Source organism: Pseudoliparis swirei, unplaced genomic scaffold (assembly GCF_029220125.1).
Source record: "Pseudoliparis swirei isolate HS2019 ecotype Mariana Trench unplaced genomic scaffold, NWPU_hadal_v1 hadal_25, whole genome shotgun sequence".
In the NCBI taxonomy this organism is placed as follows: domain Eukaryota; kingdom Metazoa; phylum Chordata; class Actinopteri; order Perciformes; family Liparidae; genus Pseudoliparis; species Pseudoliparis swirei.
Window position 1 is genome coordinate 1,422,091 of NW_026613261.1, and position 13,698 is coordinate 1,435,788.

A 13,698-nucleotide genomic window follows, 5' to 3' on the forward strand; every position below is an offset into this window, starting at 1 on the left:
GCCCTCGGGCAGCTGGGGCTGGCCCCTGCTCCCCGTGACCAGTTGGCGTGCGGTCTGCTGTGCTGGAATAAAGATGCTGCCGAACAGAACCTCGTTGGCTGGTCCGGCTGCTCAGGGGGAACCGGCTGGGAGTCCTGTCAGTCTCCTTTTGGGACATTTTAATTCACCATTCTGCTCCTCCCCGTCGACAGAGAGGTCGACTTCAGAAGCTTCTGAATGAATGTCGACTGTCAGTTTGGACACGGCTGAAGGATGACTGTGTTCTACTGAAGCCAGCAGCTGCTCCTGCCCCCCCCCCCCCCTCCTCTACTTTTAACCCTATATTTAGTGTTAGCAGCGTGCCTGATGCCTGAGTCGCTTCACCTTAGAAATGTACAAACCGTAGAGGCGGCGACCTCTGCTCCGGTTTGGGCTTCTGCAAACCAGCAGTTTGAATGAAGCCGTCAGGTGGGAGGAGTCTACCGTCAGGTGGGAGGAGTCTACTGGTGATCACACGGCTGCAGCTTAAGAACAATTATTATCCCACGAATAAATACATAATAAATAATCTCTCACGCCACGCGGTACGTTAAAAAAACATTTCCTTTTTTATTTGGGCTGAGACAACAAAAAAAAGCCTCAAAGTCTCCATGCAGAATATCAACAAACACACCTAGTCACGCTGTAGGAACACGTTGCCATGGAGACAGAGACGGGACAGACACCCGGAAGAACTTCCTCCTCTACGAGCTCAAGGAAACACTGTGTACAGGTGGGCGTGGTCACACGGACTGTGTCCAGGTGGGCGTGGTCACAGTCTGTGTACAGGTGGGCGTGGTCAGTCTGTGTACAGGTGGGCGTGGTCACATGGACTGTGTACAGGTGGGCGTGGTCACAGTCTTTGTACAGGTGGGCGTGGTCAGTCTGTGTATAGGTGGGCGTGGTCACACATCCCACTTCCTGTCCTCATAACCCACTTCCTGTCCCTTCCCTGTCATTTGCTCTGGGATCAGACGGACACGTCCAGACCTCTGGACCAAACAAGCAGCGGTCAAAGGGCCCTCGGCCTCGTCTTGCAGGCTCAGTTTCAGTTATTAATCTTGAACCATCGGTTGCAAAGTGGAGTTAATGGCAGTAGAGTTCATGCATAGTTTTACACCAGGAAATGAAACGTGTGTTCAAATGTGTTGGAACAAATCCTCTTTACACAAAGATCCTCAGCTTGTCTCGAGGGAGTATCACTCTGACTTAACGCCTGGGGACCAGTTGGTGAAAACGCACAAAAAGCCGTAACTCGAAATCAGGGACACAAAGGAACAACACAGAAAAGGCATCATCATCATCATCATCGGATGTACACTACCGTTCAAAAGTTTGGGGTAAGCCAGACAATTTTGTGTTTTCCACGTAAACTCAAACTTTTATTTATCTAATAATTTACAAAATGAATATAAAATATAACCAAGACATTGGCGAGGTTATGAATAATGATGTTTATAGTAAATATTAATGTAGTTCCTCTTGTGGCTCAAAGGAAGGCCAGTTTTAGAGCTTCTCTCAGCAGCATAACTGTTTTCAGCTGCGCTCACATCAAAAGTGTTACAAGGGTTTTCTACCCCTCCGCTAGTCTTCTAAGGCGATAACACAATGTACCACTAGAACACTGGAGATGGGCCTCTACACACTATGTAGAGACGTCACTAACACCAGAGAACAGTCATCTACACATTAACTATGGAGAGAGTTATGATTTATGATTTAATGTGATCTGGACATTTCTACATGACCCCAAACTCTTGAAAGGTATTGTATATTTCCTGTTGACGTAGCATGTTTGTGTTTACGTGAACAGGAGCTCCTGAAGCCGCCGAGTAACGTAAAACTGAAACCAACCAGGAAAACAACAGAAGACACGTTCCTCTCCGGTCCAGGAGCCTGACAGTGACACGGCGTCCAGAGACACGCTCTTCTTTTACAATCCTCAGGTTTTCAGGGCAAAGATGAAAAGAAAGAAAAAAAAATCCTCCGAGCGCCAACGTCACCCGGACGCGTTCCCCGAAGAGCTGACGTGGTCCTCGGAGAACGTTCTCCGATGGTTCCCACGCTTCTTTTCCTTTAAGGAGTGAAACTACACCACAGTACACAGGTCCCATGAGTCATGCCAATATACAGGAAGTAGAAAAACTACGTTTGAAATGATATAATAACAATACGACTTTAAGATGGCCGACTCCCAGACTAAGAGGACAGCGTCCAGCGGGCAGCGTCACATTCACGAGGAAAACAGAACAGGACATTCCATGAAGAAGGACATTATATAAAGAAGGTCATTCCATGAAGAAGGTCATTCCATAAAGAAGGTCATTCCATGAAGAAGGACATTATATAAAGAAGGTCATTCCATAAAGAAGGTCATTCCATGAAGAAGGACATTATATAAAGAAGGTCATTCCATGAAGAAGGTCATTCCATGAAGAAGGTCATTCCATAAAGAAGGACATTATATAAAGAAGGTCATTCCATAAAGAAGGTCATTCCATGAAGAAGGTCATTCCATGAAGAAGGTCATTCCATAAAGAAGGTCATTCCATAAAGAAGGTCATTCCATAAAGAAGGTCATTCCATAAAGAAGGTCATTCCATGAAGAAGGTCATTCCATAAAGAAGGTCATTCCATGAAGGTCATTCCATGAAGAAGGTCATTCCATGAAGGTCATTCCAGAGGGGCATCCTGACACCAGGTTTTCAAAAAGCACTCAACAAAACCACTAATGAAGCAGATTGAAGAAATTCACCGAGTTAACGATGAAGAGTGACGAAGAGTGAGGTAGAGTGATGAAGAGTGATGTAGAGTGATGAAGAGTGATGTAGAGTGATGAAGAGTGATGTAGAGATGTAGAGTGATGTAGTGATGTAGAGTGATGTAGTGATGAAGAGTGATGTAGAGTGATGTAGTGATGTAGAGTGATGTAGGGTGATGTAGTGATGTAGAGTGATGAAGAGTGATGTAGTGATGTAGAGTGATGTAGTGATGAAGAGTGATGTAGAGTGATGTAGAGATGTAGAGTGATGTAGAGTGATGTAGAGATGTAGAGTGATGTAGTGATGTAGAGTGATGTAGTGATGAAGAGTGATGTAGAGTGATGGAGTGATGTAGTGATGTAGAGTGATGAAGAGTGATGAAGAGTGATGTAGTGATGTAGAGTGATGTAGTGATGTAGAGTGATGAAGAGTGATGTAGTGATGTAGAGTGATGTAGAGTAATGAAGAGTGATGTAGTGATGTAGAGTGATGAAGAGTGATGTAGAGTGATGAAGAGTGATGTAGTGATGTAGAGTGATGTAGAGTGATGAAGAGTGATGAAGAGTGATGTAGTGATGTAGAGTGATGTAGTGATGAAGAGTGATTTGAGTGATGCAGAGTGATGAAGAGTGATGTAGTGTGATGTAGAGTGATGAAGAGTGATGTAGAGTGATGAAGAGTGATGTAGTGATGAAGAGTGATTTGAGTGATGCAGAGTGATGCAGAGTGATGAAGAGTGATGTAGAGTAATGAAGAGTGATGAAGAGTGATGCAGAGTGATGTAGAGTGATGTAGAGTGATGAAGAGTGATGAAGAGTGATGTAGAGTGATGTAGAGTGATGTAGTGATGTAGAGTGATGTAGAGTGATGAAGAGTGATGTAGTGATGTAGAGTGATGTAGAGTGATGAAGAGTGATGTAGTGATGTAGAGTGATGTAGTGATGTAGAGTGATGAAGAGTGATGTAGTGATGTAGAGCGATGAAGAGTGATGTAGTGATGTAGAGTGATGAAGAGTGATGTAGTGATGTAGAGTGATGAAGAGTGATGTAGTGTGATGTAGAGTGATGAAGAGTGATGTAGTGATGTAGAGTGATGAAGAGTGATGTAGAGTGATGAAGAGTGATGTAGTGATGTAGAGTGATGTAGTGATGTAGAGTGATGAAGAGTGATGTAGTGTGATGTAGAGTGATGAAGAGTGATGTAGAGTGATGAAGAGTGATGTAGTGTGATGTAGAGTGATGAAGAGTGATGTAGTGATGTAGTGATGAAGAGTGATGTAGTGATGAAGAGTGATTTGAGTGATGTAGTGATGAAGAGTGATGCAGAGTGATGTAGTGATGTAGAGTAATGAAGAGTGATGAAGAGTGATGTAGTGAGATGAAGAGTGATGTAGAGTGATGTAGAGTGATGTAGTGATGTAGAGTGATGAAGAGTGATGTAGTGATGTAGAGTGATGTAGAGTGATGAAGAGTGATGTAGTGATGAAGAGTGATGTAGTGATGTAGAGTGATGTAGAATGATGTAGTGATGTAGAGTGATGTAGTGATGTAGAGTGATGAAGAGTGATGTAGTGTGATGTAGAGTGATGAAGAGTGATGTAGAGTGATGTAGAGTGATGAAGAGTGATGTAGAGTGATGAAGAGTGATGTAGAGTGATGAAGAGTGATGTAGAGTGATGAAGAGTGATGTAGTGATGTAGTGATGAAGAGTGATTTGAGTGATGTAGAGTGATGTAGAGTGATGTAGTGTGATGTAGAGTGATGAAGAGTGATGTAGCGTGATGAAGAGTGATGAAGAGTGATGTAGAGTGATGAAGAGTGATGTAGTGATGAAGAGTGATGCAGAGTGATGTCATCCTTGGTCTCGCCCCAAAGGAAGACTCCATGACTCCCGTCTCAACATTCTAACGGAGGTGAAATAAGGCCGTACATAAAGTTCCTCGTTCTTCTTTTTTAATCGATTCCCGGGACCAAAAATAAAAAAGTTGACACAATCGACGTTACAAAAGTTCTGCTCAGGCCGTCCGGGAGCTCGTGTCCGAGGGGAAGTGCCCCAGGTTCTGTTTCTGCCGGCGGCCTCTGTTGTTCTGAGGACAGTTCCTGAGAACAACAACAACAACAATTAATAATCAACTCATAAAACGGTCAGACACAACATTAAGACGGACATTTATTATGTATTTATTAGGGCTGTGAAACGATTAAAATTTTTAATCGGGTTAATCACAGGTTTTTGTGGATTAATCATGATTAATCATATATTACCGATATTCTCGGTATATTTTGTGAGAACATAGAGATTTATGACAAAAGACGGATATATACATTTATACATTCTTCTATACAATGGTGCTGCAACTCAGCAGTTATTTAGCAGTTTTCTTCCATATGGAACATGAATACATCTTCATCCTAAACAGAATGTTTAACCCTCCTGTTACCTTTCGGGTCAATTTGACCCCATTCAATGTTTAATGTCGGTGTTCTTTGGGGTCAATTTGACCCAGGCTGTTTTCACTGTGTCAAACATATCAGAAATATCAACTTTTTATTTATTTAAAGGGCTATTTAGGTAGTCAACAAACAAACATAAAGTACCTCACACTTAAACTTGGGAAGCAATATTAATTCTAATAATTTTCTGGAGGTTTTAATTGCTGGGGTCAAATTGACCCCGAGGGTAAAATATGTTAGTAAATGTAAAGGTAACAGGAGGTTAAACAGAACATTTTCTCTTGTTTGTCAACCATGAACTCCACCATGATACAATCTAAAGGCCTCTAGTCTTCCTCTAGCAGCTGCTGAGGCAAACTGACTGTGTGGGTTTTCTTCATGAACTGGGCCGTGATGAAAGGGACGGCGGGACACCGCTGCAAAGCTGAAACCTCACCGGCCCGGACAGGTGGACAGATTGACAAGTGACTTTTTTTGCTCGGTCCCGATGCGCGCACGGAGCTCTGTGGCGCGAGCGGAGATCGATAAGTGTTAACGCAACGCGAAGAGACAGAAATGACATGCTGCTGTGGAGATCGATCAACAACAGACGTTTAGTTTAATAAAAGAACAAAGACGTGCTCTAGAGAACATGTCAGGGGCGGGCCAATCTCTTTAATGTCATTCGTCGACCGACACTCTCGCGCGATCGACTGGCAGGTCGCGATCGACGTGTTGAGACCCTGATCTACAGGAAGTAAAAGTCGTAACAAGGTTTCCGGAGGTGAACCTGCGGAAGGATCATTACCGATGAACAGACCGTCTGCATGAGAGCGGACAGAGTTCAGATTGAAGTGTGTATTGGAAGCTCATTTTGCAAGTGACTTTTTTTTCGTCCCGACGACCAACAACAGACGGATTGGAAGCTCATTCTGCGCATGCGTTAAATGCGTTACAAAAAAAAAAACTAGTTAAACCTGTAATTGAATTAACTGAGTTAACGCGTTATTTTTCACAGCACTAGTATTTATTGTTTATTTTTTATTTGTTCATTATTTTTTGATTTATTTATAAATTTATATATAAATACATATAAATATATAAAAATATTTATATCTATATATCATGTTATACCTATATCCATATATTTATAGATATATATTTATGTATATATAAATATTTATATATATATATAAATATATACATATATTTTTTAAAAAAATAAAAAAGGAAAAGAATGATATATAATATTTATATATATATATATATATATAAATATATACATATATATTATATATATATATATATACATACATACATACAGGCCTGACCTTGTGATGCACATCACCACGGCGACGATGATGGCGATCTGCACCGCCCCGATGATGGCGGCGATGAGGACGTAGTGCAGCTTCTGACCACTAGGGACAACGTACAGGATGTTGAAGTCCTGAGGCTCGTCACACTGAGCACCTCTGTAGCCTGCATCACACCTGGAGCGCACACACACACACACACACACACACACACGCACACACACACACACGCACACACACACACACGCACACACACACACGCGCACACACACACACACAGACACGCACACACACACGCGCACACACACACACACACACAGACACGCACACACACACACACACATGCAAACACACACACGCACAGTACAATATACACTATTAACTTTTGACATGTAGGTGAAACGTGTAGTACATGTATCTAGTAGTACACGTGTAGTACATGTATCTAGTAGTACACGTGTAGTACATGTATCTAGTAGTACACGTGTAGTACATGTATCTAGTAGTACACGTGTAGTACATGTATCTAGTAGTACACGTGTAGTACATGTATCTAGTAGTACACATGTATCTAGTAGTACACGTGTAGTACATGTATCTAGTAGTACACGTGTACTACTAGATACATGTATCTAGTAGTACATGTATCTAGCTGCAGTATCTCACTGACCTGCAGGTGGCAGTGTTGGACTTGACCTCACATTTCCCGTGGATACAGAAGCCGGCGTAGCTGTCGGCACACGGGATCGGCCCGATGGTCTCTGAGTACAAACAACAACAACACGGTGTCAACAACAACAACAACAACCATGTCCCCATGAAGCTCTCCTATCCAGAGTTTGAAACACTGAATATGAAGCTGCAGCTAAGTTAGCTTAGCATAAAGACTGGAAATGGGGGGAACTGTTAGCCTGGTTCTGAGCAAAGGGAACAGTGTGTTTATTTATTATGTACAAACACTTAGTTTTGACTCCTTGGGCTGAGATGAAACCGCTACATTCTCTCTCCTGACCACCAGGGGGCGACTCCTCTGGTTGTATAGAAGTCTATGCTTCATGTGTTAAAGCTGCATTCTCTCTCCTGACCACCAGGGGGCGACTCCTCTGGTTGTATAGAAGTCTATGCTTCATGTGTTAAAGCTGCATTCTCTCTCCTGACCACCAGGGGGCGACTCCTCTGGTTGTGTAGAAGTATATGCTTCATGTGTTGAAGCTGCATTCTCTCTCCTGACCACCAGGGGGTGACTCCTCTGGTTGTATAGAAGTATATGCTTCATGTGTTAAAGCTGCATTCTCTCTCCTGACCACCAGGGGGTGACTCCTCTGGTTGTATAGAAGTCTATGCTTCATGTGTTAAAGCTGCATTCTCTCTCCTGACCACCAGGGGGTGACTCCTCTGGTTGTATAGAAGTCTATGCTTCATGTGTTAGAGCTGCATTCTCTCTCCTGACCACCAGGGGGCGACTTGTCTGGTTGTATAGAAGTCTCCTCTCTGGGTTCTTACCGAGGACCTTGAAGGGATTGCTGTCGTCTTTCTTCAGATTCTCTTTGTTGGCTGTTGAAACACAAAACAAAGTCTGTGTGTGTGTGTGTCTGTGTATCTGTGTGTGTGTGTGTCTGTGTGTGTATCTGTGTGTGTGTGTGTGTGAGACAGACAGCAGGTTTAGTGTGGTGTCGTTGTTTTTTGCAAATGACGGCTTCATGTTGTCTGCAGGAGGAGCTGCTAGGAATGTTAAACACACACACACACACACCTACTGCTACACACACACACACACCTACTGCTACACACACACACACCTACTGCTACACACACACACACACCTACTGCTACACACACACACACACACACACACCTACTGCTACACACACACACACACACCTACTGCTACACACACACACCTACTGCTACACACACACACACATCTACTGCTACACACACACACACCTACTGCTACACACACACCTACTGCTACACACACTTTTGAAATACACAGAGACAAACACACACTCATCCTTCTTTAACGTTCCATCCTTCCTGAGCAAATATTGACAAAACTCCCCCTCCTCCTCCCCTTCCTCCTTCTCCTCCTCCACCTCCTCCTCCCCCCCCTCTCTCTCTGTGACACAACAGTCTGCTCATTCTTGAATCTCCATCGAGGTTTTATTTTATTTTTCACCGAACTGAAATGTGATGTTCACATTCTGTAACGTGGCCCTGAGGCCGGGTGCTCTGCACCTCAGGGTGCCAGACACCACGCCGCCGCCCACCGGCCAATCAGACGCCCGCTCACCCCGGCAACCTTGAAGCCACAAACACTGACGCAGACCCCATAACTCCTGTCGGGCCGTCGCTGCCGGCCGACTCCAGGCGGCTCTGACGGGAAGTGAAGCGGTCGCCATGGCAACGGCAGCAGACGAGCTTCAGATCCCACGAGAGGCGAAGCGGAGGAACACGTACGCAGAGAGAGAGCAGCTACCTAAAGGCTTCAACGCCTCAAGCAGAGGGGTTCCCCTTGAGCTTTATTTTGAAAATACCAAATGCAACTTCCTGTTCTTTAAAGTGAAGTCTATGCTTCATGTGTTGAAGCTGCATCCTCTCTCCTGACCACCAGGGGGCGACTCTGGTTGTATAGAAGTATATGCTTCATGTGTTAGAGCTGCATTCTCTCTCCTGACCACCAGGGGGCGACTCATCTGGTTGTATAGAAGTCTCTGCTTCATGTGTTAGAGCTGCATTCTCTCTCCTGACCACCAGGGGGCGACTCCTCTGGTTGTATAGAAGTCTATATTCTATATTTCTAAACTAAAGGGTGAGTCTTTGTGCTCCATCATGAATGAACATGTACGGTGGTCTGCAGTCAGTTCTATCAGCTCTGACACAACAGCGTTGCTGTGTCCTTTGTCCTTTGACCTTTGACCTCCACCCGTGCCGGTCTTACCGGGGCAGCGGCCCAGGTGCCGGACGTCGATCTGCTCCTGCTTCATGCACGACGCCTCGCGGACCAGACACGGGTTGTTGTACGAGTCGCCGTCGGTGGCGCACACCGGGTTCTCATTGTGGCCGCTGCAGTCGATGTTACAGATGCACCTGAGGAAGAGGAGGCAGGCCGTGAGGAAGAGGAGCAAGGTGGTGAGGAAGAGGAGAAGGAGGGAGGTGGTGAGGAAGAGGAGGCAGGCGATGAGGAAGAGGAGGGAGGGAGGTGTTGAGTAAGAGGAAGATGAGGGAGTGGTGTTAGGGAGAGGAGGAAGAGGAGGAAGAGGAGGTGCTCACCACACGTCCTCTGAGTCCTCGTCGCACTCGGCTCCGTAGCGACAGCTGCTGCACTTAGTGAACTTCTTCCCAACGTCAGAGGAGGAACCCTCTTCATCTGAAGGAGGAGGAGGAGGTGAAGAAGGAGGAGGAGGTGAAGTAGGAGGAGGAAGAGGAGGAGGTAAAGAAGAAGAACTCACCATCTCCGTCTCCTGAACCAGAACCAGGATCTGTGAAGACACAACAAACAGTTCAATGTGGCATTCTGTCCGGTTAGCATAGCTTAACATAAAGTTAGCATAGCTTAGCATAAAGTTAGCACAGCCTAGCATAAAGTTAGCACAGCTTTAAGTTAGCACAACATAGCATAAAGTTAGCATAGCTTAGCATAAAGTTAGCACAGCATCGCATAAAGTTAGCACAGCTTTAAGTTAGCACAACATAGCATAAAGTTAGCATAGCTTAGCATAAATACTGGGAACACCACAGGCCCCGCCCTCTGCTTTGGGAGCCCATCGGCTCAACCTCGTCTCGCCCTAATGTGCTGTGATTGGCTAGTTATACTATGCTGTGATTGGCTAGTTATACTGTGCTGTGATTGGCTAGTTATACTGTGCTGTGATTGGCTCACCGGCAGAGCAGGGCCCGTCGGAGGCCCGTGAGATGAGCCGCTGCTGCCTGCAGGCCGCCTGCCGCCGGTAGCACTCGTTCTGGTAGGTGTCTCCGTTGGAGCCGCACACCGGGACATAGCTCCTATGACACTGGAAACAACCACAGGTCAACACCACCAGAGGAGCCCCCTGGTGGTCAGGAGAGAGAACGCAGCTCTAACACATGAAGGATAGACTTCTATACAACCAGAGGAGTCGCCCCCTGGTGGTCAGGAGAGAGAACGCAGCTCTAACACATGAAGCATAGACTTCTATACAACCAGAGGAGTCGCCCCCTGGTGGTCAGGAGAGAGAACGCAGCTCTAACACATGAAGGATAGACTTCTATACAACCAGAGGAGTCGCCCCCTGGTGGTCAGGAGAGAGAACGCAGCTCTAACACATGAAGGATAGACTTCTATACAACCAGAGGAGTCTCCCCCTGGTGGTCAGGAGAGAGAACGCAGCTCTAACACATGAAGGATATACTTCTATACAACCAGAGGAGTCGCCCCCTGGTGGTCAGGAGAGAACGCAGCTCTAACACATGAAGGATAGACTTCTATACAACCAGAGGAGTCGCCCCCTGGTGGTCAGGAGAGAGAAGGCAGCTCTAACACATGAAGGATAGACTTCTATACAACCAGAGGAGTCGCCCCCTGGTGGTCAGGAGAGAGAACGCAGCTCTAACACATGAAGGATAGACTTCTATACAACCAGAGGAGGAGTCGCCCCCTGGTGGTCAGGAGAGAGAACGCAGCTCTAACACATGAAGGATAGACTTCTATACAACCAGAGGAGTCTCCCCCTGGTGGTCAGGAGAGAGAATGCAGCTCTAACACATGAAGGATAGACTTCTATACAACCAGAGGAGTCGCCCCCTGGTGGTCAGGAGAGAGAACGCAGCTCTAACACATGAAGGATAGACTTCTATACAACCAGAGGAGTCGCCCCCTGGTGGTCAGGAGAGAGAACGCAGCTCTAACACATGAAGGATAGACTTCTATACAACCAGAGGAGTCTCCCCCTGGTGGTCAGGAGAGAACGCAGCTCTAACACATGAAGGATAGACTTCTATACAACCAGAGGAGTCGCCCCCTGGTGGTCAGGAGAGAGAACGCAGCTCTAACACATGAAGGATAGACTTCTATACAACCACAGGAGTGCTTCTTGAAGCTGCTTTCATTCATTCTGCCGGTCGGTGCTCAACAACTTGACTCAGGTCAGTGTTCAGAGATCCATATTCTACTCACAGCCATCCATCATTGAGCAGGAATCCCCTGCAGGGCCGACCTCTGCTCTGCGACCTCCACCACCACCACCACCAGCACCAGCACCACCAGCACCTCCACCAGCAGCACCACCACCTCCACCACCAGCAGCACCAGCACCACCACCAGCAGCAGCACCACCAGCACCACCAGCACCACCACCAGCAGCACCACCACCTCCACCACCACCACCAGCAGCAGCACCACCACCTCCACCAGCACCTCCACCAGCACCACCACCACCACCACCTCCACCAGCACCACCTCCACCACCACCACCAGCACCACCACCACCTCCACCACCACCACCAGCACCACCTCCACCACCACCACCAGCACCACCACCACCACCACCAGCACCACCTCCACCACCACCACCAGCACCACCTCCACCACCACCACCAGCACCACCAGCTCCACCACCACCAGCACCACCACCACCACCACCACCACCACCACCACCACCACCTCGTGTCCCGGTGGTTCCCTGAGGAAATGACTGCAAGTGAAGACTCAGGATTGAAGCCGATCTGAAGGAACCGTCAGCATGAGCTGCAGCTGGAGGACGGCGCTGCTTCCTGTCCTCTGCTTCCTATCCGCTGCTTCCTGTATGCTGCTTCCTGTATTCTGCTTCCTGTCTGTTGCTTCCTGTCTGTTGCTTCCTGTCCTCTGCTTCATGTCCTCTGGTTTCCTGTCTGCTGCTTCCTGTCCTCTGCTCCCTGTCTGCTGCTTCCTGTCCTCTGGTTTCCTGTCCACTGCTTCCTGTCAGCTGCTTCCTGTCCTCTGCTTCCTATCCTCTGCTCCCTGTCTGCTGCTTCCTGTCCTCTGCTCCCTGTCTGCTGCTTCCTGTCCTCTGGTTTCCTGTCCACTGCTTCCTGTCAGCTGCTTCCTATCCTCTGCTCCCTGTCTGCTGCTTCCTGTCCTCTGCTTCCTGTCCTCTGGTTTCCTGTCCTCTGCTTCCTGTCCACTGCTTCCTGTCTGCTGCTTCCTGTCTGCTGCTTCCTGTCTGCTGCTTCCTGTCCACTGCTTCCTGTCCTCTGCTCCCTGTCCTCTGCTTCCTGTCTTCTGCTTCCTGTCCTCTGGCTTCCTGTCTTCTGCTTCCTGTCCTCTGCTTCCTGTCCTCTGGCTTCCTGTCTTCTGCTTCCTGTCCTCTGGCTTCCTGCCCTCTGGCTTCCTGTCTGCTGCTTTGTCTCCTTGCCTTCCTCCTCCAGGCAACTCCTCTGGTTGTATAGAAGTCGATGCTTCATGTGTTAGAGCTGCATTCTCTCTCCTGACCACCAGGGGGCGACTCCTCTGGTTGTATAGAAGTCTATGCTTCATGTCTTAAAGCTGCATTCTCTCTCCTGACCACCAGGGGGCGACTCCTCTGGTTGTATAGAAGTCTATCCTTCATGTCTTAAAGCTGCATTCTCTCTCCTGACCACCAGGGGGCGACTCCTCTGGTTGTATAGAAGTCTATCCTTCATGTCTTAGAGCTGCATTCTCTCTCCTGACCACCAGGGGGCGACTCCTCTGGTTGTATAGAAGTCTATCCTTCATGTCTTAAAGCTGCATTCTCTCCTGACCACCAGGGGGGCGACAGTTAGTTTGTCTAAATTTTTACCGAGCTCCTTAAAATAAGGTGCCGACGGCCAAAAACAAAATGGCCACCAACATGCAAAACCCGAGGCTTCAGAACGTGAGTCCAGAAATCACCGGCTGTCGTCACGGTGACGACGTCCACTTCTTCTACGGTCTGTGTTACACCGCCATACGGGACGGTGCAGGTCTTCATGGAGGCGGAGCTTCTTCTCACCTGTAACTGGCAGACACACTTCAGCTGAGCGCCGTCGTCTCGGCAGACGCCTCCGAACAGACAGCTGGAGCCGTCACAGAGCATCAGGTCGCTCTTCTTCTCCGACAGGTCTACAGAGGGGCAGCACACCTCATGTTCACAGAGCAGAGCCTGAACGCATCACGAGAAGTTATCATCCACCTTCAGTGCTCATGTTCACTC

The 13,698-nt window shown here is 47.3% G+C and overlaps 1 protein-coding gene across 5 annotated transcripts in view; it reads right to left on the reverse strand.

Annotated features, from left to right (window-relative positions):
* Positions 1-4,405: 4,405 nt before the first annotated feature.
* The window catches only part of tmeff1a (transmembrane protein with EGF-like and two follistatin-like domains 1a), a 13,679-nt gene continuing 4,386 nt past the window's right edge, over positions 4,406-13,698 (reverse strand). For 3 of the 5 annotated variants that reach the window (XM_056410559.1, XM_056410562.1, XM_056410563.1), the window contains 9 exons: positions 13,498-13,607; positions 10,413-10,542; positions 9,982-10,011; positions 9,803-9,899; positions 9,471-9,619; positions 8,033-8,083; positions 7,200-7,290; positions 6,536-6,706; positions 4,406-4,880 (listed from right to left, as the gene is read on the reverse strand). In XM_056410559.1, coding sequence (XP_056266534.1) covers positions 4,796-4,880; positions 6,536-6,706; positions 7,200-7,290; positions 8,033-8,083; positions 9,471-9,619; positions 9,803-9,899; positions 9,982-10,011; positions 10,413-10,542; positions 13,498-13,607 — 914 coding nt within the window. In that variant the 3' untranslated portion in view covers positions 4,406-4,795. The remainder of the gene's footprint in view (positions 4,881-6,535; positions 6,707-7,199; positions 7,291-8,032; positions 8,084-9,470; positions 9,620-9,802; positions 9,900-9,981; positions 10,012-10,412; positions 10,543-13,497; positions 13,608-13,698) is intronic. The other 2 variants (XM_056410560.1, XM_056410561.1) reach the window with 2 other exon arrangements.